The sequence below is a fragment of the Spea bombifrons genome, chromosome 3 (assembly GCF_027358695.1).
Source record: "Spea bombifrons isolate aSpeBom1 chromosome 3, aSpeBom1.2.pri, whole genome shotgun sequence".
NCBI classification, from domain to species: Eukaryota; Metazoa; Chordata; class Amphibia; order Anura; family Pelobatidae; genus Spea; species Spea bombifrons.
This window is the reverse complement of record NC_071089.1, coordinates 58,111,149-58,136,714: the sequence shown is the minus strand read 5'-3', so window position 1 is coordinate 58,136,714 and position 25,566 is coordinate 58,111,149. Positions and strand designations below refer to the sequence as shown.

The window sequence follows — 25,566 nt, the reverse complement described above, 5'->3', positions numbered from 1 at the left end:
TCAAAATGCTTTTTAAAAATTGCCTTTAAAATCATGTCGTGTTTATTTATATTTTTTACTTGGGAGAGTTGAAGTAGGATCTCTTCACCTATACAGATACATTATTTACGTTTCACTATTTTTTTTTGTCTTAGGATCCTTCCTTCAGCCTCACTTTTGTGAAAAAAGAACAGAAATATTAATTGAGACAGACAGCAGCTAAACCTTTATCCTCATTTAACTTCAGGTTAACTATTTCTTGCTTTGCCTTGCTCTTTTTTCTATATTTAAAAAAATATACTCATTATTAACCAACAGATGCATGCTGGCTCCCTGGACCGGACCAAAATTCTTTAAAAAGGGCCAGTCCAAGTCAAGTGAGTATTTATATATGTATCTTAAGTGTCTATCTGTGTGTATGTGTTATCAGTGTGTGTGTTAGCATGGATATGTATGTGTAAGTGTGTGTTTGTGTTAGTGTGTGAGAGTACATGTAAGTGTGTGCGTGTCAGTGTGTGTATGTGTTAGCATTAATGTGTATGTGTGTGTGTCAATGTGAGTGTGTACGTGTGTGTAAACATGTGTGCCAGTGCATGTGCTAGTTAAGGGGGATGATAGGGCCCGATGGGGCCATTTCGCTTTACGTGTGCCCCCAGGCCAGAATGTGCCAGCCCTCCCCTGTTATCTGGGCAGTTTTCTCTTTGTGTATACTTTGGGGTATGTAATAATGCACTTTTCCTTCTTATGCCTAGCTTTGCACTTAATCCTTTTCCTTATGAGTCTGCTTATAGTTCTTAAATGATGCCTTTTTCTCCTATAATGTATGCATCACATGTAGAGTAAAAAAAAAAAACACTGTAATTTTTTTAAAGTATTAGCGTCAGGACTTATAATTCTTTTTTGTCACTTATCAACTAAATATACCACTACATGTTCAGTTTCCTTACTGATTGAACCAAGAAGCAAACACTGTGTCGTTGGTTTACCCATACAGCGAGAGATATGGAAACACATAATAAACAAACATCACTTTGACTCACACAATCTGACATGATTGTTCCCACTTGTTAATCATTAATGAGGCTGATCTGATCGCCACCATTTTTTTTATCCTTCTGAGACAACAGATAACCCAATTCATTGCTGCAACGTCACATTCAAACTAATTAAGTCTGCCCCTATGAGACTTTTTTTTTTCATCAAAATAAAAGCACCTGGGATAAAAGGCACCAATACGTTGATGTTCAACTGGCTTTCACTTGATAGCAGATCTATGCCAACAAAAGGGCGTGTTTATAGACTTTCTTTAAAATAGCATGTCATGTTAAACCATTAGGAATGGTATTGTCAGACCAGCAAGCAAATATTCCGAGGCTTCCCAGAAGGAACTTACAATAGAACACAGGATTTTTTGCATATATTTGACATTTCGCTTGTGTTGTGTTCATTTACAACATCTTAAATGGACCAATATCTTTTACTGTGTCCCATATTAACCAAATCGGGATTTAGATTCATTTTTTCAAATTAAAGACCACGCACATTTTAAATTTGGAATGATCTTTGATCTTTCTTTGAACTAAACTGTGGTCTGAACATCACGCGTTACTTGATATTTAATGGTTGTATGGGTTTGCATCTAACACCATGCCCGTCGAGAGGTTTGTTGAGAGTCAAGAGGGAGATTGTCCCTTTCAAAATGTAGAGCCTTGCCAAAAAATATCACCAAGGATTGAGGATTGTTATGGGACTGTGGTGAGAAAAGATTTACTTTCATACTCTCAAGAGGATCTATGTATGGAAGGACAAGATGGGATTTTGCTAACTCCAGAGGATGAAGAAACATCTGCAGGCTTGGGAATAAAAACAGGTAAGAAAAACATTTGTTTTACTCCTAGCTAACTTGACCAGTTTACTACTGGTTTTCTTGTGAGGTTCTGTAACTAGAACAAAACCGTATGCAAGAATCATGTTCATTAAACCTCTGTGTTCTAAATATGTTGTGTTCTCGCCCTATTATCAGAGATCCACTTCTCCAATGGAACATTTTCATCAGAAGATGAGGACTTGGATATTATATACAGTAAAAATACTGCTCAAGGCAATAAGGCATCTCAAAAGAAATCCATCACACAGATTATCAAGGATAAAAAAAAGCAAACACAACTTACTTTACAATGGTAAGTAGATTTGCTGAATATTAAAATATATTATGAAAATATAACCAATGAAATAAACCCAAATTAAGCTGATGATGACAAAGTGTAAATGTAGTCGAAAATGTAGCAAGTACGTTACGTAAAAAAGATTGCAGCAAATAATTACATAAAAAAAGAAGTATAGAATGATGAACTTGATTATATAGCATGCTTTCTATGACATCATGTGTTTCAATCTCAGCAATGAAAAAGTGCCAAATGAATACTTAATTTATCTAATTGTTGATATAATTTACAGTCATAAGTATTAAATGGCAATACCATTTTCTATATAGATTGTAATTTTCAATATCTGTTTATATATTGTATGTGTTTGGAGGTGTGTAATATTTATTTTAAAGTGTTATACAACATTGTATCATTTATTTTGTTTTCGCTTACAGTAGTTTAAAAGGGTAAAAGGATTGTATAAATTTATGAAGCAAGAAACTTGATGTAGGTTCTGGAAGTAAAACTAATTTTTTAGAATTGTCCATTCTAAATTAATTTCCTCTTGCAAATTGACTAAGTATGTAAATAATAACATCAAGGAAGGCGGTGAACAAAGTGCATATATTTAATTTATGTGGGACCTCCGTGTGAGATTTTGTTAAAATAAGTTTCAGATGACACACGTTCGCACTACAGAGTAACTAAAAACTAAACAATTGAAAAAACCTCCACAAACATTTCCTTGATCGCAAAATATGTCAACAGAATTAATCCATCTATAATTACTATGTATGTGTACATAAAATGAAAGGATACAGATTATTTTATTAACGGAAGAATGCTTTGCAGTTAATTAAGTTAATTAATATGCTTAGTTTATGTGTTTTCTTCTAAAACCCAATACTTTGAATTATCACTTTTGTTGTGAAAAATATTAGTCAGAAAGAGAACACATGTAAAACAAAATGTCACTAAAAAGAATAATTAAAATATATAATAAATGTAATGATCAGTGTTGGTACTAAAAAACAGGAGAGTTTAAAAAAAATAAAAAATAAAAAGTGAATGGTAAGTGTAATAAAAAATCTGGAAAAATTGTATAGGAAAACATAGCAGTAGCAGGGAAACTAATGACACTTTATAAATCATTGGTAAAATTTTATTTTGAATATTTTGTTTTTATTTCTGGAGACTGTGGCTTCATAAAAAACATAAATAGTTTTGATTGGAATCACTAAGATTACATGTGGTCTTACTAACAGAACATACAAGGAAAGCTCACAGAGTCTTAATATGTATGATAATGTATGATAATATTCAAGTTTGTCAAGGAAATAAAAAGTGGAGCGCAGATCTTGGGGATGTGATTTAAAATTATTGAGTGGAAGACTGAGCTGATATGTGAAGCAGTACAGGAAAACGCAATAAAGAGATCCAAAAAGCTTTTGATTGGCATAAAAATATCAATGAAATCAATAAGTAAAGAGCAGCCTAGGTGGACCAATTATTCTTGTTTCCCATCTCAATATCAATGCAATATTCATTATACTTTGAAGTAAAAAAAAATCAAATCTACATTTTCTATATATCCTTCCATCTATGTGTTTTTATATGTATATATATATTGTTTTTCAAAATACTTGCTTTTGGTTAACAGGCTGGAGGAGAACTATATAGTGTGTGAAGGAGTTTGTCTGCCCAGATGCATACTGTATGCACACTATTTAGACTTCTGCAGGAAGGAAAAACTAGAACCAGCCTGTGCTGCAACATTTGGGAAGGTATTAATCACCAGTATTGTCCTAAAAACAAAATAGAAAATCAATTAATGTTCTCATTCATCTAAAACAGAAATATTTTAAGGAAAGTAGTATTTTTTAGTAACTATGATCAAATGTCTCATTACAATGCTGCTGTTTTTTTTTAATATATTCGTTTTACAATTTTTTATAAATGTAAACAGTTGTTGCTTGTTAAAGTTGAAACATATCATGTGGTTCTTTTTTCAAAATAAAAAAAAATATAAAATAATTAGCACGAGATTATACATTTCATTTAATTAGCCTTAACAGAGGGAAGTTTGTATTAATGTCTTTTGAAATTTTTTTAAATACATATATTTTGAGGCTTAGGAAAAGTTTGCACTTGTTTAGGCTACTGAATTAGAAAATAAAAGTCTAGTTATGGTATATATCTTTTACAAACACTACTAAAGTAGATTTTTGCAACTTCAGATGAGAATTCATTTTTAAACAGAATGTTTTTTTCATCAGCAATCTCACAACACTAGTGAACCCTGGCTTAAGCCAATTGTTTGGCTCATGGTTTGATATGATTGATGAGCCAGAGCTGAGCCATACAATGAGTGTCATACACTGTTGCTGTTTGTAAGCCAACACATCTGGCTCACTGGTTAATAATTAAGCCTGGCTGCTTTCTTGATCATCTTGCACTCTGTGATTAGGTTCATGGTAATCCATGTCTTAATTCTCACATGTAGGGCCATCTTTGCCACAGGGCAATAAGATAAAGCCGAACCCACACAGATCCAAGAGCCCATACAAGGCTAGGCCTTTCCCCACTGATTTTATTTCAGTGATCTGGCTGATTCCTCGGTATCAGAGCATAAGCAGAGACAGAGAAACTAAGGCCAACTAAGCCTTGGACAGCAGGTCTAGGCAGAAGGCAGAATCCCAATCGGGCCAGAGGTTCCCAGTAGTACCCTTGCTCAGTGAGCTGGTTAAAAAGAAGATCTATTATCACTAACCTTCCCATTAACACTGTAGAGGACTGTGCTGAGCAGGCACAGTTTCTACAGGATACATTGAAAGGCACTGTGTGCCGTTAAGATACAGCGCACAGGGAAATGGTCATCATATCTTGGCGCTCAGAAGAAGGATGAGGTGCAGACATGGTGCTTCACAGGCATATGCTTAGGTCAGTGCCGAAGTTAAATATGCAACTGAAAACTGAAAGTTAGATAAAACTGAGGAGAATAGAATCCATCTTCCCTTGCCTTAATTGGGTTGTTCCATGGATACTTTCTGTGTGTGAGCCCAAAGTGCCTAGAAATGTCCAAATCCTGATCCTTTGCTGCCTTTTAGGTTTTCCGTGTATTCCCTTTCTGTATTTTAGGAGTGTTGTCTAACATATATGTCTTGGGCTGCTGTATTATTGGGTCACTTGGCTGGAATTGCTCCTCAGACTGAATGCTACAAAACCTCCTATATCCTAGAGAGACTGCCTGCTCCTGATATGCCATTTTTATGTGTACAAATGCAGTTGTTTGACCGAGGACTCTCTTTTCCCCATTTTAAAAACATAAATACAAATTATAGATGGCTCCATTTTTAGAATAGCTGTGTTAGTCCATTGATATAAAAAAATGAATATTACTGTGGAAATAACATTTTATTCAACTAACAATTAGTCTTTAGGGTAAGCGCACAGGGTATAGTAGTTGTCAAAACAGGCTTAAAATCTACAATAGTGGGTACAACCACTACTTTGTCTTTCTGAAGCAATCCTTAAAAAGTGTCAGTCTGAGTATTCACTCCACCTGATATAAGAAGATGCCCCGTTCATAACTGGTCTTGTCATCTTCTCTTGACCATTACACGTTTCTCAGTGCACTTCCCTTTGTTTTCCCTTTGTTTATATCCCAAATTATAAAGCACCAAGAAAGTGGCAGGGCCCTCCTAACCTTTTGTTTCTGTCCAAACTGTTATGTGACATATTATGTGTTATGTTCTGTTTACCAATTGTACAGTGCTGCGGAATATGATGGTGCCATATAAATCAATAATTCATAAGAAGAACAACAATGTTGGTAGTTCTGTACTCGTTAAGTAACAAATGAAAACAAAGTCATATAGCCAACAACTATAGATTTGCATATTCTACTAATACTAAAGATATTTTTCTTGTTACATATTTCATAATATAAAATCTGCAATTTAACACATAACTTGAAAAACCATAAAAGCGTACCGGCATCTTCTGCAGTGTAGATGTCCTATATGAAAAGGAAGTAATCTGCACATAAATTGCTGCTTTACTAGTCCAGATGAAGATGTTATGTAAGTGAACATAGATACCTTTTTAAATTCAAACCAAATGGTGATTTTTTGATCCACATAACGAGCTGCAAGACTCCAATGGTATTATTATTACTTAATGATTTATATAACATCATCATAGTCCACAGTGTTCCACAATAGGACACTAATGTTGTTGACATGCGGTCCTGTTACTACACCTGATAGCTGAATTGTTGTTGTATGGAGAGCAATGCCTTCTCCTTTGGTTAAAGTAGACCTCAACTGGTGACTATAGTGATGTGGTGCATCTATGATGTTCACCATATTCAATCTACCTTGTGTTGGCATTAGATATTGGGATATATTCTTAAGGTGAGTTGCACAAATCCCTTAAAGTCAATTCATAAAAATCACTCGCAGCTGACACACACTGGACTGCAGAAAGACAACTTGAAGTTAGATTTCACCTCACATCGTCATTGAGTTGCAAGGTGACTCCCCTGCACAAAGATATATAAAAAATAAAGAAATATAGTATTTAAAAAATAAAAGAGGGATCCTCAGTACTCAATAATAAGAGATGCATTTGGGTCTTAGTCTTCAACTATTCCCATGAAGATGAGGGGGTTGAAATTTATACAAAATTGAGGCATGGGTCCCATGCTGTGCCTTTCCTTCATCCCATTCCTGGATGTATGGGAGAGTGTTAGAGGGAAAACATCTCCCCCCATCATCCTACATTCTTTGGGTTGAAGGTGTTAAAATGCCATGAAAAACAATTTGGACCCCATACAATGCCTTCCATCCTCTAATTATAACACACTGCAGCTTGTGAGGGGAAAACTCACCACTACTAATAATGTTGGACACATTTATGTCAGTTATGCTACATAGGGAAAGAGAGCTTGGAATCCACACGTATCTAATGCCTATGAATTACAGTACTTATTTTTTCAGTGTCTAACTGCTACTTTTATAAAATTTACTAGAGGCTATAGCAATAAAAAGACTTGGGGGAGTTTACGATGATACATACGTATCTTGTTGCTGTAATCAAAGATAAAGTTACCTTTGGCCCATATACTGTATGGTTTGAGAAATGCTTGTAACCTTTCCTATGTGATTATCGAGGAAGTTCTGTCACCAAGACTGTTAGCAGCTGTATTTTTATTTTATTTTACTTTACTTACAGATCTACAATTAGCCATAGGGGCAACTAGATAAACATTCACATTTTGGGTAGAATTCCTCGCACAACTGGATTCTTTCTGTCCTCATGTTGTTTAAAAAAATTGAAATGTAAAACTTACAATGCCCCTGTCTGTCTGTCTGTCTGTCTGTGTCTGTCTGCCTGTCTATCTAGTTGTAACAGAAAACAAAGTCTTGATAAAAGATGTAGACACTAATTACATTCCAATTTATTTTAGACAATTCGACAAAAGTTTCCGCTTCTGACCACAAGGAGACTTGGTACCAGGGGACACTCAAAGTAAGACAATGCTACTGTTTGTAAGTGAATTGTTCAACTCAGTTCAATTTGTTGTACTCTAGCTAAAATTGCAATAAACTTAGCGGAATACTAAATGGTCTGGCTTGATTAGAGACTTATAGTGTAAACCAGTAAACTTTGTTTAAAGGATCAGAATATTAATAGTTTGTGTATTCTTTTAGCATTGTGTTGGTTAAAGTAGTCATACTGCCAATGAATAAAAATAGTTAAGCATATTGAATATGTACTGTATGTAAAGGTGTACGTTTATGGTGAGGTGGAAAATGCATTGTGGTGCTCATAGATTGTACTTTTTGTTTCCTAATCAATGTGATTGGTATGGAGATTTTTGGATTAAATGGAAGGAACTATTTTTTTAACTGTAAGATCTGTATCAAAAGTTAATATAAACATATTAATCACATTTCTGTCCTAATCAGCATTCGTGGGAACCCAGGATCTCCAGGTCACTCTTTCTCCTGGTAGAAGAGCATCATTAGCCATGCCTAGTCACTGCTCAATTCTCTTTCCACTCTCACTAATTCAATGCTATCTGGGCTAGCCCAGCCCCTTACATGACTAGCCTTGGCTTTGTGTGTTGCCACCCAACCCTGAAAAGCCATTCCCGTGTAGCATACCCTGGAAAAGTTCCCGGGTATGTCAATCAGCTGCCACAAAAAAGGACAGGAAAAACTGTTCTAATGGCAGTGTGTAATATTTATTTTTGTCTATAAGCACATTTACATATGTTTATTTTGTGTATTCCAATACTTATTTGAAAGCATAAATTAACAAATTAATTTCATGAAGTTTCCCTTTAAACCATATATGTATTCCATAAAGTACATGGATGACAATGTAATATAGAAACAAATGAAAATAAGATATATTTAAGTAGTGTATCTGTTTGTTTATTAAAAAAAAAAAAGATACTTTAATAAATATATTTCTCCTTTTTAAGACCTTTTTAAGGTATGAAGACACTAGGCACATAGCAACTCCTGTATCATTTACTAAAGCCCAAGCTTTCGGAGATGGCTGGTTAAAGCTATTATCATATTTATTAGTAGAAATGTAATATGTTGAAAATACATGATGTGACAGCTGGCCGCGTGATAACGTTATTGCAAGTTTGTGAAAAGCTTTCTAATATCATCTAGCTTATCAGGCATTGTTTGTTGCAGTACGTGATAATGGCAGGGACTACTGGGCGCACAAAAAGTGAACATATGTTACAGGAAATGTATGGTACCTTTTTAAATAAAACAGTCATAAATATGGCAATTGAAGTATCAGTTGCCTTTTAAGATTAACAGTTTGGTAAATTACATTTATATGATGCTAAGAGTGCTTCTTGATGGCAATTACACAAACAAGTGGTATTTCAAGAAAAAAACATGGTAAAATAAAATGATTTAGCTGAAAATCAGTCCTTTGTTTCCCTTTAAATCTTCTGTGTTCATGTTAGCAGAATGTCTAATATGGATGAGGTAACACCTTTTACTTTTGGAATAAAATACAAGTGGATAGATAGAGATGACCAGCACAGCTTCCATAGCATGCTGCTCCCAGCGTCGTGTATGTCATATTATATTAGGGATATAGTCTGGTGCTCAACAATAAGGACTCCACTGTGTGTTAAAGATGCAGAAAAACATCAGTGTTATACGTGAGGTTTTTTTCTTTGGATGTTCTTGCTACCTAGGTCTTTAATGTATTTAGGTTTAGTTGAGTCGATAATGAGATGTAATTCTGGAATATCAGCTCATTAAACATGTTTTGTTGGTTGCCCATGCATATATATAAAAACTGAGTTTTGTGCATTAGCCTAGACAATAGATGTCCATATAGCCTAATTGTTTCACAGTGCAGTTCGTCATAATCAGATACATCAATGACATTTTGGTAATCATATAGTGTATTCAAATCTGGGATATATTAAGACTTAATAAAATATTTTGTATTCTGTCAAGGGCGTAACTCAAGCAGAACTTGTCTATTGACACTGGCCCTAACTATCACTAGTTCATATTTTGATCAACATTGCATTTGCTCCATAATAAAGCAGCACTAATTACGCACATTTAACAAAACATCCTCCAAAATGCAGCCATTTAGATTCATTTAGATTTAGAGAAATACATGTTGTCTTTTGTAGATTTGGTGGGCCGACAGTAGAGGAACATACAATACCTGGGCTTCCAAACACAATGAATTTGGGGTTCTCAGCCTCATGTATGTGTCCTGTTTTGAAATTTAGACTCATTTTAAGGTGGCTTGAAAACAAGTTTAGTTTAGTTCATTGTCAATTTTAAACATCAAGTGTTTCTATACCAAAAAGGAATGTTAATGGTAGAAAAGAATGCCCTGCTAGGTATGCTGGTATGTTGCAAAGCAGTAAAGACACCTAAAGCAACCTTTATGGCCTTAGGTATATACCATGGGAACAGCAATCTTCTTGATCTTTGTGATTAATCATCCATGCTATCTCTCCCCTATTGCTAATTTTCTGATTGTCTTTTACTGGTTCAGGCAACTTTTGTAAGAGGAGAATGTCAAAATAGAAATAGATTAGTTTTTTGTAGATCTGCTACTTTTTGTTACAAATCTCAGCATTCAGGAGGAGGTAAGAAGCTTACTTTGAAACTAATAATCCCCCAAACAATTTTAATATTGAAGTAGAAGCTACAAGTTATTTTATTAAATAAACTGAATTATGCTGTACGTGGATAAAGAAATCACCAAATCACCACCAGCTCCACATCCATTTCCTATTTACAATGGGCTTATTTTATGCCCAGATCCCTTCTGCAAAGTTAATTTCATGACTTTTAACTTTTATTTGGTCTTTGTGTTTGCCTGATGTGTTTGCCGTGATGCCTGGAGTATAATTCTGGCGATTGTCCTGTTGTGACTGTTGCAGCATTACTCTGTTTAAATCTTATGCCTCCTTCTAAAATTACAAAAATCAACACTTTTTTAATTATTTTTAAGGTTTAAGGAATATCATAGAACGAAGGATGTTTCATAATGCTTAATCAAAGTCTCTATCCCATGACTGTTTGGGCCTAGATCTTCATGAAAGTAATGAAACTATAATTTCAATCCTTAAGGGGGTTATAGCATTGGCCACAGCTTTATTATAATCCCATACCAGCGATAACATGTAAAAATAACCGTAAGCAACCTGCCAGCTGCTGAGCCGAGGCCCAAGAAAAGTTTCTTACCTTGATAACCAGGAGGCCTTGTCCAGTGGGTGCCATAAGCCACCAGCTGAATCTGCCTCCCCAAGCACGGTGAGCCACAGCCTCCATTCTCCAAACAAATATATGTTCACATGAGGAACATCTCTGCTGCTACGACTAGAAAACAGAATGTTACAAGAGAAACAATAATTAACAAATCATACCTCAAAGCACCAAATCTACTGGAACATCTGGGTGGGCGATAAGCATCCTGTCCACACAGAACCAGGACTAACCTTCCCTTTCACCACCATATATACCCCTACAGAAACATTGTTGCACCCACACCCCCAAGATTGTAGCTATTGTCATGCCCTTAGATTTCAGCCTAATCCAGCAGCCATATTGTCCTTTCCTAACAATCCAGGGGGTCCTTTCATCTCAAAGTTGTAAACTCAATACATTAAAAGCCCATTGCTCATAAAGCCATCTTCTGTCTCCTAGGTATCATTATTATGGCATTGGGATTAAGGAAAGCAGTGCATACTACCATTCCGTATATTCTGGTAAAGGTTTGACAAGGTAAAGTACAATTTAAATAAAACGTTTTAATGTAGCACAGTTTGATATACATTAGTGATATCTGACACTATAACAACACTTAATAATCTCTAGATCAGTATGTCTGAAAATAAAAAGCAGAGTATGAGTTTCTACTCTACATAAGCAGTTGACAGTTTTAACGTACATTATTTTGTCAGCACCACGTGCTGTCATTTTATTTTTCTTGTATAATAATTAAATTATAAATAAGGAATGTTTCCTCAGACACAGCAGACATAAATTGTAATTCTGGCTCTGTTATTTATTTAATTAACTTGGTAAAAATGTTTCTTTTTGCTTCTGAAAAGATTTTCTGGGAGCAAGCTAAAGAGTGAGGTAAGTCTTCATAAAATACATATGAATTATGCTATAACCTATAGAAATAACACAATTTAAGAACATTTGAATACCCTAAACATTCTTTTAAATTAATTACAATTATTTATTCATATTTCTCCCAATGTCTGTAAGCTATACTCCATATTCATAATACAATACTTGTTATTTGTGATTAATATATATATATATATATATATATATATATATGTATGTATGTATATATATATATATATATATAATTTTCTGTTTCTGTCCTCAATTTACTTTTAATTGTTTTAATGATAAAAGTATCTGCAGTGAAAGCATCTCTTTGAATTTATGTACTTCACCAATCTTAATGCCATGTTTAAGAAACTTTCTGATCAATAATCTATTCAGCTTTACTCACCGCAGACCGTTTAGAATTCTTAGTTAGTAGCATGATTTTTTTCATCCTTCCTCATCTTCTCTTTGGTCAATTAATATAAGCATTTTTGTAATTGTATGCAAATTGGCATACTTCTGTGGTTTAATTCCATAGAAACAATGTGTTTTTTGGTAGTTAGATTACAGCATGGCTAAACATGGGATCTTTGGTTAAGAAACAAAGTTAGAATCTACCATTCTCTTTGACATTTGTTCAGTCCAAACCACATAAAACAACCCAATGATTCCAGAAGTCTAATTTTCTGTATTGAACATAGCAATTCTTATAATCTGACATTTTCAGAGTATATGTCAAAAAAACCTATTGTTGTATTCAGTGAGATAAAGATATATTCCATATATATGTTGCTCAAAGGAGTAGTTTCTTTAACATTTAATATAACAACTCGTATAGGGCACGGTTAAATTATCTTTATGCCGGTGTTAACTAATAATTACAAACAGGTGGCATGCTATATGACAGGAAATATATAAATTTACGGAAATGTATTCCAGATAAACATTCAAGGTAAATCCATTAGCTATATCAAAAGACGTAAACAACCTGTTTTTCATTAGGAAGATTATTCTTAAGTGCATTTCTGTTCTTAGATTTTAATACACTTAATGGGCATTTGAGCAATAAAAATGCTTAATTGGATGTTTTATCAACATAAAGACAACCCCTAATGTTTACAGGCAATAAATCAACTGTAAAATATTGATCTCACATAAAGTTTTTTACATCCATATATCATTTATTATAGGTCTCTAAATTAGGGGTTTTTTTTGTTTTTTTTTATAGACTTCTTTTACCAAGCTTTTGTTTTGAGTGGTTAAAGAAAATGTGGTAGAATGTGTTGATTACCCTGAATATTTTGAGATTAAAAAATATTTTTACTGAATTTTTACATTACTTCATGGTTATTTTTATTTATTTTGTTAATATTTTGATAATATTTGATAATGTATGAAAACACACTTTAACCTTCCAGTGTATTGTAGTAAATGCTATTGATAAATTAGGTAATTGAATAAAGTATGACCAAGACATTGCAATCTTCAAACTGTGTTTGTTCCCTTGTGTATTAAGTTATGGGCAGCGTAATAAAGTTATATAATAAAATCTTGACATAACAATGCCTGCTTTTCTGTGTTTATCTAAAGGGGGGCTTCACGAGAAAATATTCTCTTAGTTCAAAGACTGGAACTCTGCTTCCAGAATTTCCTAGTGCTCAACATCTGGTTTTACAAGGCTGTTTATCCAAGGAGAAGGTAAGATTAACAGTATTATAAAAGGAAAATGTTTGTTCAACACTTTTTTGTTCAATATTCTCGATTGACTATGTACCATCCAAGTGGACAACGCAAATGACATTTTGTCCCTCAAACACAAGTGTTGTTTCTCTCTGTCCAGTCTATTTCTGGTACATATGCTTGCCTGGGAACTCACTGGCTCTAACCCAGAGTCTCCAGGTGATAGACTTCCCTAGGTCTCTGGGTCACTCTCTTCTTTTTCTGGGGTAGAGGAGTGACTTTTACCTACTCTCACTCCCCACGCATTCCCCTCCCCCCACACTCCCAATCTATTTGATACTATCTGAGGCTAGCCCTGCCCTTATCCTTGGCTAACATCTCCCATGGCTAACCATGCCCTTTGTGTGGAGGGAGTGCTCAGGGTAGCCTTACTTGGAAAGTTCCCAGGTATGTACATAGGTAAGTTAAAAATTACATTTCTTGAGTTGTACTGATTAAACACAAAATATATGACACTAATTCAGTGAACAAGGTCATGATTATGTGCTTATAAGGCGGAATCTAGACAACTCCCCAAAACACTAAAGCTACAGAAAAGTACAAATGGGAAGGGTGGATAAATGTGATGAGAGGTAAAATTGCAGTGGAGAACTTGAAAAAGATGACGATGGTCAAAACCTTCAAAAGTGAATAGGGTACTTTTTCTTTGGATTTGACAACAAAGTTAAATAGGCCACAAGTAACAGATTGCACAGGATGTGAGAGGCTGAAAAAGTGAAAGTATTTAGTGATGGAGTTAGACCAGCACTCTAAAAATGTCAAAATCATAAGTGAAAATGTAGCTTAGTGGCTTATTGTTATGCTACATGTCCATGTGTTGGCATTGAAAGGGTTGGAGTGTCACTAGTATACTGTGTTTGGCCTTTCTGCTAATGTCCAGGATATTTTCTAATGAGCCTGGAAGTTTTGGGGGTTCTAGACAAGGTTTGTATGGTCTGTAATGTACATGTTAAATTTAATCCTTCGACCGCTGTTAACAGTCATTGATTTGAACTCAAGAAGGCAGGGTAATCCAACGAGGGAGAAGTTCAGAATTAAAAGTAACAGCAACCTGATTAAAGGAAAAAGAATGGAGGAAAAAGGAACGTGTATTAGCTACGTTATTGTACAGTAAAAAGTATTTAGGTTTTAAACCAAAAGGATACCTTTTTAATAAGTAATGAGGACGGCGGTGTTCGGTTAATGGTGTAATAGGAGGGACTGTGTAGGGTGTATTTTTTTCAATTAAAATTGTTAGTATTCATGTCCTGTTACTCTGGTTAGTTCTGTGGACAGAGAAAAGGAACTAATGGGTCGTTAGCATTAACTACTGATAGCAACTGCCAATTATGTTTGCCTAGTCTTAGAGATGATGTTGTAAATTCGGAAGCACTTCTGCTTCTGTGGTTGGGTGTGTCTTAGGCACAAAGACAGAACTTGATTAGAGTACCAGAAGCTCCTATGCAAATAAAATAACATTTTCCAAAGTGTTTTATTACCTTGGTGAATTAGATTGTATTCCCAAAGCCATTAAAGCAGAATTACTTTTTCCTTCCAAAATACATAACCCAAAGTGACTCAAAGGATCAAAAACTCAGACTAATATTTAATCCATAATATTAAAATACAGCACACACAATATTATATATATATATATATATATATATATAGCACACATTATTATTACATTTCACATACCCTGCTTCTCAAATTCTTCAAAAAGTTGTTAGTTGTGAAAAAATATGAGTTGTGAAATGAAAACCATGCATATATTTGTCTTAAAATAATTAGAAAATAACAGACATTTTACTAATAATATAGTCATTAAAATGCTTATTACATGTGGGGGGGGTATTAAGTTTATTATTTTTTTTTAACACTTCAACTTTTGGAAATACCAAATCAGAGATACTGAATTTAATTAAAAACCCATGCATTCTGTTATATTTGTGATATTTGTGTTATATTTGTGATATCCATTGCAGCCTAATTAACTGACATAAATGTCCAATATATCTATAGAGCGCTTCAGTTATTGTTGTGTCACAGTTTAGTATCTAAGTGTACGTGAATAAGATAACCTGGAGAGCTTTCTTCAGTGAGATCATGTGTTATTGAAATGTATTTGCCTGTATTTGATGTTCTTTTTTTAAAGTTGTTAACACACAAACATATTTTGATGTATGTCTTTCACTGTAACAGGTAGACACTCTAATCATGATGTACAAAACTCACTGTCAATGTATACTGGACAATGCGATCAATGGGAATTTCGAGGAGGTAAAAAATTTATTGATATGGTCATTATTTTCATTTTATGTGGTAGTACAAAATATATTTCTATTTGGTTTGATTTTTTCTAGATCCAGCACTTTTTATTACACTTTTGGCAAGGAATGCCAGATCATCTTCTCCCGCTCCTTGAAAATCCGGTGATCATAGATGTATTCTGTGTCTGTGATTCCATTCTGTACAAGGTATGCTGCTGATTTCTCTTTCTCAAAATATGGTTTCTTAATTTAAGGTTTAACCTCCTCTCTTTTTTACTTTGCTTTAGGTTCTTACAGATGTACTTATCCCAGCAACAATGCAGGAAATGCCGGAAAGGTGACATATTTTTACATACAAATTATTTCACTCAATGTGGAATTTGTTTCAGGAATGGATCTAATACAATACATGGACAACAAGATTTTGTTTGGTCATACTTATGTTCGGCACCAATGTTGTAATATCCTCAGTTAAGCACTGATCCCTGAACAGCTCACACCTATTGGGTCATGTTTCCAATTGGTAGGTTTTGTTCTAGAACTGAGATAAGTTATTCAGAACATTTCTAATGACCTGCTATTAAGTTTACATATATATGGACAATACGAAATCTTAGAAGCATGCCACCAAGTAGATTTTGGTGAATACCTTATAAAATGACTTGTGTTCCTAAGTATTACGACAGATGCAATAAAGTCTCGGAAAAAGAAAGCTGGGTGCTGGGTTGTATAGCTAGATGCATTAGAAGAACAAAGATAGAGGTGGTTCTACTTCTTTATAGATCTTTGGTCAGACCTCACCTAGAGTATTATGTAAATTTCTGAAGACCCTATCTCCTGAAGGATGTTGACATATTGGAGAGAGTTCAGAAGAAGGCTACTAAAATGGTAAATTATTTGCAGGATAGATATTATCAGGAAAGACTATACTGTATCCAGAGCTTGGAGGAAAGAAGAAACATGGGAGATGCCACGGAAACATTTAAATACTTGACAGGGATCAAAGGAGGAGAAATGTTAGAACAAGATGCTAATGTAAAACTAGCAAGTCTTAGGTTTAGGTGTAATTTAAGAAAATATTACTTTACTGACAGGATGGTAGAGAAATCAGAAGTGGTAAGACGCTAATACAGCGAGAGAATCTAAATATGCATGGGATAGGCATAAAGCTATCCTGAATCTAAGACAAGACCAAGGACTGATTAAGCTCTTAGTCTTTCCCTCATGAAAAAAGGGCAGACGTGATGGACTGAACAGATCCTATCTGCCATCACATTTCTTTGGTAGTACGAATTGGAGCGTTAATAGCAAATAGAGCTTTCCCATGATTTACTTTGAGTCTTGCTCTCCTTTCACTGTTTCTAGTATGTTCATTTGGTGCTCTTTAGCACCCTAATACTTGATCAGTCAAAATACTAGTTATAGTTGGCAAAAAAGTGCTTTTTTTATTTTAGGTTGTACATCAAATCTATTGGCCACACGTGTAATGAACCAATAAGTTTAGATATTCCTAAACACCTATGCACCTGTTTCTGTTTCCAGATGCCAAATGGGCCATGATTTTAAAACATTTATTCCTGCAATATTTTCATGCATCACATATCATCTTGCCATCCCTCTCTATATATATATATATATATATATATATGCCTGATTTATTTGTTAGTCTGCTAGCAGATATAAGAAACTTTGCCAAACACTGGGAACAATGGATTATTTCATCACTGGAAAACCTGCCAGATGCCCTTTCAGAGAAGAAACTGACGATCGTCAGGAGATTTGTATCGTCGCTGAAAAGACAAACCTCGTTCTTACATTTAGCTCAGGCAAGTTTTAATACGATATCACTATGTTTTTTTTGTGGAGGAAAATATTGCCCAGCTCTATTTTCATAGTAAATTAATTTTTGGGGTCAGTTTTGAATCTATTCCAAAGCATTTTACTGCAAACATTCTATGTTTATTGGCTGTAATCTGAAAAGAACCAGAGTAGCTGCAGCCAGTGTTCAGCTACCGGGATATGACATTATATTCTGATGCTCAACATCAGAGGCCTCATGCTCCCAGCACCGCACTCCAGTTGGCCCCTGAGGAGACCCCCACGTTGACCAGCGCTCTAGGTTGGCGTCTACCTTACCATCGGTGGGGTCGGCCCTGACTCTCAAACCCTGATTTAAACCCATTGTCAGTTCTTTTAAAAGAATCAAACACTATTTCATGATGTATAATTGATTCTAGCTGTTTTCATGTTTATCTTCTTAGATAGCGCGTCCTGCCCTGTTTGATCAGAATGTAGTAAATACTATGACATCTGACATTGAAAAAGTGGACTTATACAGCATTGGATCTCAGGCTCTTCTTACCAGCTGCAGTGGTGGTGACACTGACTGTGATGTCTACACAGAGTGTGAGTTTACATACAAGCAAACAAAATTACAATATTTTACTATTGTTTTTAGTTAACAAGCATCTCTTACGTTGGTTTTATGTACTTTGTTTTTTACTTCATTAAAATACATTTATTTACTATTTTTTTAGGCAGCCCTCTCAAAATGTTTGAATATCAGGTGTAGAATAGAGCAACGGGACCACGTATCTAACAGAGCAATAGACTTAAGCCGGAGTGTATAGTTCTAATTGCAGCGCATTACCTTGGTTTCAATGTCTTATTTCATCCGATCATTCATCTTCTTTTCTTCTTTGTCACTTACACCTCTAAAGTGTTTCAAGAACTAAAAGATCTACTTAAAAAGAATGCCACTGTTGAATCTTTCATAGAATGGTTGGACAATGTTGTAGAGCAAAGAGTTATCAAGGTAACATATTGCTTTGGTTGCTTTGCTTTGTTTTTTATATTTGATGTCTGCAGCACTTGCGTTAGTGAAAACACTTACCTATCAACCATACACTGTTTAGTAGTTCATAATATTTCAATATTTGTAATCCATATATACAGTATATATATATATATATACATAACCAGCCTTGGGTGTTTTTGTTATTGTTTTCTATGCAACCGTTCTATGTATTCTCACTTAATAAATACATTTAGAAATATATGTAATCTGAACATATGTTTGAAGCTTGATTACTCTTAACCAGACCTTTGTTGGGGGAGTTATAGTTAGGTAAAATGTTGGAGTAGCTACACCTTGATTGACAATAAGTTAATGCTTTCCTCTCCTTTTGTACCAGTAAGTCTTAATGTCTCCTTCTGTACCAGTATGTCTTAATATTTGTTCATTAATAAAAATATAACTATCTTTAACGTTCCCTGTAATGTTCCAACTTAATTCCAGGGTGTAATCCCAAACATATATTTCCACACAATTTATGATTACACTTGTATTTTCAGGCAAGCAAGCAAAATGGAAAATCCCTGAAAAAGAGAGCTCAGGACTTCCTCTTGAAATGGAGCTTCTTCGGAGCTAGAGTTATGCACAATCTCACCTTAAACAACGCATCAAGTTTTGGTACCTACTTTTTGTTTATTGATGTCATTTAAAATGATCGATTAAACTGATTCATTCGTATATTATATATTTTATTTGGACATTACAAAGCAAGTGCACTGCCTGTAAGTGGGAAAAAAAACTAGGAAAAGTGACTGTGACTGTTAAAAACCCTCACATCCTTTTTAGTTGATTGTCTAAACAGTATGTGTTCACTATTATCTACATAATAAAGAAAAGGTAAATATGCGTAGGGCAGCCAGACACAATGTGAACTAATCTGCTGTCTCTCAGTATAGCTTGTGTCTTACTTTCATCAGTTTGCTCTTTGATCCAATTTTGTATGTCCCCAGGTAGTAAATAAATCCAGCTCTGTTGATCGTTTATCTAGTGATTAGATAAAACGATTCTTAGAAACTATCCCATGTTAGTCTTGCTAGGTCACTTAAAGTCCAGCAATTATTTATCTGCCTGCTGCTTTACTTCTAGTGGAGTGCTGAGAGATGGTCATTTTGATAGGGATGGCAAATTTGTTCACTTATGGGCATATATATATATATTGTCAATTATTTGTATTACTGCTAGGATTAATATTGTTGTGTCTTATAGGTTCATTCCATTTGATTCGCATGTTACTCGATGAGTACATACTACTGGCAGTGGAAACTCAATTTAACAATGACAAGGAACAAGAGCTGCAGAATTTGTTGGATAAGTACATGAAAAATGCAGGTAAGCTGTTACGCGTCTAACATAAACTCAGAGGATGAGCTATATGACAATACTTAAATAAAAATAATGAAAAAACAAAACAAAATAGGGGTTACTAGGACTTTCTATTAACCAAAGGAGTGAGAATAGCCCCTTTCTATGTGTCATGGGGCAGGGGGTAATAAAATAAGTTGTGTGCAAACTAAATTGTGCCAATAGGTTTTTTCCGCTGTAACCATCTATGTAGCTATGCACCAAACAAAATGTGCAGGCTTTATAGCAACCCTTAGAAACCTAGCACTGCAGCAGTTTCAATAGTAATACTAGATCCAGACTTGATGTAAACACATCAGACAAATGTCAGGTAGGAATAAGGTGCATGCATTAAAATGGAATTTCATAGGAAACCCACGCTCATAGCAAGGATGCCATGACCGATTTGATTCTTCAGTCCATCAATGTTTGTAGAAAGCAAAGGCTTATCTGGCTCACAAAATATATTTTCAATATTCTCATTGTGTTAGTCCAGAAAGTGTAAAATCAATTTCCGTGCTTTCATACGAGGCCAGTCACAGATGAAATGCGAAAATGCAGTGCAAAAGTGCTGAAATTTCGGTAGGATTTGTAATTTGTAACCTTGTGTAGCCCCCATTGCAAGGCGTTTTGGTGCCATTATAAGCTGCTTTGATGCTCCTTGGTGAGGTAAAATGGGAGGGTTTGTGTGTAGGATGATACAGATCAATAACTAATAGAAATAGTCAAAAAACAAGCAGCACTATCACCACCACCATCTCAACCATTAGGATTTTAATTATGGAAAGAAAAAAAACACGCACTAACACCACTCCTACCTCATCTGATGGGGAAGATTGTGGTAAAGCGTGGCAGCATTTTAAGACTTTGGGAGATGGGCGCACTACAAGGAGCAAGTTGTGTCAAAAGGTATTGAGCCAGGTATGGTGACATCTCACCAATTCTGTGATGAGTCAATACCTACGTACACGCCACAGTGCATCTTGGGGAAAACTGGCGGCATTGGTGACAACAGCAAACCCACAACCGGCACTACAGGCTCTTAACATGATGTCCTCTGAGCAGAACATTTGGGTGTCAATAGGCAGAGATAAATGGGCATTACTGGGGTAGGTGGTGACAGTCCTTAAGCCATTTAGGGATATGACCAAAGACTTAAACCAGAACACTGCCTCTTTGGGCTAGGTTATCCCCTTATTTACCTACCTACCTTAAACAACACATGAACGACTTCCTGGAACAAAATGAGATGACAGGTTGTATGTGGAAGTTGATCAGTATGTTGATAAAGGAGGTGACAGGTCACATGCAAGCCATCATGGACACCTTAGAGTACATGCTGGCCACCCTCTGTGAGCCAAGGGTTAAGGGCAAGTGGCCCCTAAAATGTGTTTTAAAACTTGGAGAGGTATGCTAAGTGAAGGAGAGTCCAGAAGATGTCAGGGATGTTCCCTTTTGTTTTTCCAGAATCTAAAAATTGCACAAATCCAATATATATATATATATATATATATATGTGTATATATATATATGTGTGTGTGTATATATATATATATATATATATATATATATATATATAGTAAATATACACTGCATATAGGGAACAATAAACAATAACTGCGTCCGTGATATGTTTTTTTTTAATGAATTTCCAGAATACATTGTTACATGCTGTTTTTTTACTTTTTTAGATGCAAGCAAAGCAACATTTACAGCATCGCCAAGTTCTTGCTTTCTTGCAAGTCGTAACAAATCCAGCAGTCTTCCAAATGACTCTGCAGTCAAAAATGAATGTCTGCAAGATCGAACTTATAGTTTTTCATCTGACCAGCATCCCAATCTTGTTCGTGGCCTGCACTCTTTCTCACATGGAGATAGCAATAGCATTCAACTTACAGGTAAAAAGCAAAACAGTTCAATACAAAGGGAATACGTTTTACCTGAAACAAAGAAGCATATAGAAATTCGCAAGAACGGTGCTATTTAGAAAAATAATAGAGAAAGCTGTGCAATGAGCAAGTGAACATGAGGAAAATACCATATATCACTCTATATCTACACTTCAGTGTTAGGTGCACCACTCACCTTCAGTGTTAGGTGCAGCATGACGGAGATTTACACCAAGACTTCTCCAGAGTACAATGCACGGTGAAGAGAGGGGCTGCCAGATCATGTTGTGGGCAGGAAGGAGAAGAGTTGTGTTGTGTGCAGAGAGGAAATGGGCTGCGGGTGGTGTTGTTGTTTTTTTAAGAACATAATTAAGCAAACCTTACTTATATTAAAGTTAAGGGAAAGGTAGATAAAGAACATTCTCGTTAATAGTCTTTTGGGAAAAGATTCACCAGATACGTTACCCTTAAATCAGAGACATTCCCTGTGGTGTATCTTTTGGTGTCTCTTTTATGTAATAGAAAGTTTATTTAATAATGCATATTCTCAAAATTCCTTTAAATCTATATTTGAATGTCGCATTTATGGGTTTTTTTTGTTTTTTTTTTTAGATCGGCTGGAGGTTCCGCAAAACACGGGACATCTCATTACTCCACCCATGTCCCCAGCAGTCTTAAATAGGGGAAGCGTTATAAACCAAGGACCAATGGCTATCAGACCTCCCAGTGAAGGCCCAATACTGCCTAGTCATTCCCAGGTTTCTTCTTGTTCTGAATCTATATTCCAGAATCTACCCCCAACAAACCAAAACTATTTTGGAACTAGTTCAAATCATCAGGCTATATTCAGAGCTCACACTCAACCTGCTTCTGGATCCCTTCAACACAGAGTGGATCAGAGTCGATACTCTCAACTGAACGACCAACAGCTCCCACGTGACTGCTTTACAAGCAGTTGTTCGGTGTCTCCATACAACATTCGTCCTCCTTCAGCTTATGGATCACAAGCTAATGCACAAGAAATACACAGCATGCAATTCATTAATACTGGAGGATACAGTTTCATAAATACCTCAGTCCCTGGGAGTTGCCAAGGAGGAACGTATTCTTCAAACACTAGCAATGGTATTTATCAATGTTTCTTAATCAGATCATTTTATAGAAAGGTGAAAAAACCTAAAATTACGTGTAAGTGTTGAAGTGATTAATAAGGTGCAAAACAAATGTGTTATTTCCCAAATAAGACCGCAGCTACCCACATAAAAAACACTCTTCCTCAAAGTGTAGAAATACAAGCAAACGAAAAGGAGTATGGGGCGCAGGTATATATAAGGGAGAAAACAACTTAAGTAAAATATAATAATATCTTTAATAGTAAATATAAATATACATTAGTATAATAATGTCTTTAATAGTAAATATTAATATAAATTAAACTAAAAATGCAAGCTATAGGTAAAGAGAGTCAATCTGACCAGCAAAAAGAACTTACATTTAGTCCATGCACCCATACAGGACCGGTCTGACTTGGGCTCTCCTGCTATGGGAGGTAGTAAACGAGACGGGGGTCATTTGTCTTTACTTGACCCCCCCCCCCATTCAACTGAACTAGCAAATGTGATTATTTTTAGACTGGCCTGTCTAATATATTGAAAATTATTGGTATAATTAAAGCTACAGTCTGTCACACCTTCATCCGTTTATCAGAGTTTATTCACAAAACTATGAGCTTGCAGATGAGTTGTCTTCTCAGGCCTACTTGCAGTTGAAGCTCCTTGGGGTCTTTCATTATTCATAGCATAGTCAGGAAGAAAATAATATTACAAATCTCTTGGAAATTCACGGTAAGCTGACTACACCCTATATTGCTTCTGTGCACTGCTGGTGTATGACAGCAGTACCAGGGATTCCACCCCAGCAATATATTTTGTGTCTCCGGGTTTGACGCAGAGATCTCCAGGTGAAGCACCTCTTCCCTGGTTCTCCAGGTCAACACCCGAATCCTCCGGGTTCCAGGAGTGGGGTCTTGACACGCCCTGCTCCCTGCCCATTTCCCCTTAAAATGGGAGTGTTCCTGTGATGTCAGCAGGACCGCCTACCGACGTCAGCGGGATCCACGCAGGCAGGGCAGGCTCCGGGTAGCCGGAGCTAGGAAGTTCCCTGGTATGCAGATAACATAAGAAAATGTTTTGTTGTTCAAATAGTTCATCAATATTCCACAGCACCAATATAGGCGTCGTATAAAACACTTTGTGCTACACAGATTACCCACAAACACTGTGAGAATTTAGCGGTTACTGTACTTTGCTCCTACTTTTAATCCTTTGAGTGTCTGGGGTTGGGATACATTTTTTCCCTGCTATGGGCCTAGATAGTTTTTGGCATTTTGCTTTAATTAGGAGGCAATCCTATACACACCTTACTCGTATATTATTATTATTCATTTTTTATTATTATTATATTATTATTCATAGCTACCTCATTTAGGTTAACCTGTACATCCTATCACATTATATATCAGTACATTGCTCAACTAATATGACTCGATACATTCCAACTCAAACAGTAGAAGTGACTTAAATTCAATCATTTTCATAAAATCCCCACCCTTTTAAGTAAATGTATTCAAGACATATTCAAAAACATACATAGATGGCACATGCAGCCCATGAAGGTCACAGTACAAAAACTAGTACATGGTAGGTACATATACGGAGGGGCTAAATTCTATAACTGTGGTAAAAACACAAATTCTATAGGTCTGATTTGTGATAAGCTGGCGTATGCATTATTCATGAAAGCACCATTCACTGTTTAATTCCATTATTATTGTATGCTTAATTTTTTACAGGATATTATGGGAACAATTTAAGTTACCAAGACTCTCACAGACTTGGATCGATGATTGATCAGCACGTGTCTGTAATTAGTAGTGTCAGTAGCATCCGCCCTCTACATTCATATAATGATATTCATGATCCGCTCAACATTTTAGATGACACTGCAAGAAAACTTGGTTCATACTATACAGACTCTTCACCTCCAATTATTTGTCGCAACCAGATACGTAAGTGTTGATGTGCAGTATTTTTTTTTAATCATTATATATATAGTACATAAACCAGAATGACTAAGTCCTTCTATTTTATTCAAATAAATCATAGAGGTTACAGTGCTTTCAGTAAGCTAAGCTAGTAAACATCCATGATATTTTCCATTTTCTAGTTTTAAAGTATCTGTAAATATATGTGATGATTGGCTGAGCTTTAATGAAATTAGTTACAATAGAAAAGGCAAATGATTGTAAAGATTCTATCTTTAAATCCTTTTAAAGTATCCATAAGTACATAGATGATAATAATTAGATTATAAATATAAAAATAAGAGAATTATACTTTTCACAAAATCATGTTTAATTAGATGTAGTGGAAAACATATTTTCATTCATCAGAAACCTACTTAAAATCAACGACAGTCTGAATAAACTTATATACCTTAGTAAAAGAACAGCTGTATAAACACAATATTACTTTTATCTGTGTAGCCTCGAATATGCAGGGTGTCATATCACCATCTACATCTCAGTGTATGTATGGGATATCCAACCAGTACAGCGCCCAAGAAACACTGGATTCCCATGGACAGTCTGATGATGTCAGAGAGATGGTGTCTTCTTTGCCACCCATTAACACTGTCTTCATGGGAGCTACATCAGGAAGCACGTAA

The 25,566-nt window shown here is 35.3% G+C and overlaps 1 protein-coding gene across 1 annotated transcript; it reads left to right on the top strand.

The window, feature by feature from the left end:
• Window positions 1-1,626: 1,626 nt before the first annotated feature.
• RFX6 (regulatory factor X6) lies at window positions 1,627-25,566 on the top strand. Its single transcript, XM_053460012.1, has 19 exons — window positions 1,627-1,849; window positions 2,003-2,159; window positions 3,787-3,910; window positions 7,597-7,658; window positions 11,348-11,425; window positions 11,755-11,782; window positions 13,358-13,465; window positions 15,689-15,766; window positions 15,850-15,963; window positions 16,044-16,093; window positions 17,423-17,582; window positions 18,018-18,162; window positions 18,477-18,571; window positions 19,111-19,228; window positions 19,817-19,939; window positions 21,643-21,849; window positions 22,453-22,965; window positions 24,692-24,904; window positions 25,379-25,566. The coding sequence occupies exons 1-19, from the start codon at window positions 1,627-1,629 to the stop codon at window positions 25,564-25,566; spliced, it is 2,784 nt and encodes a 927-aa protein (XP_053315987.1).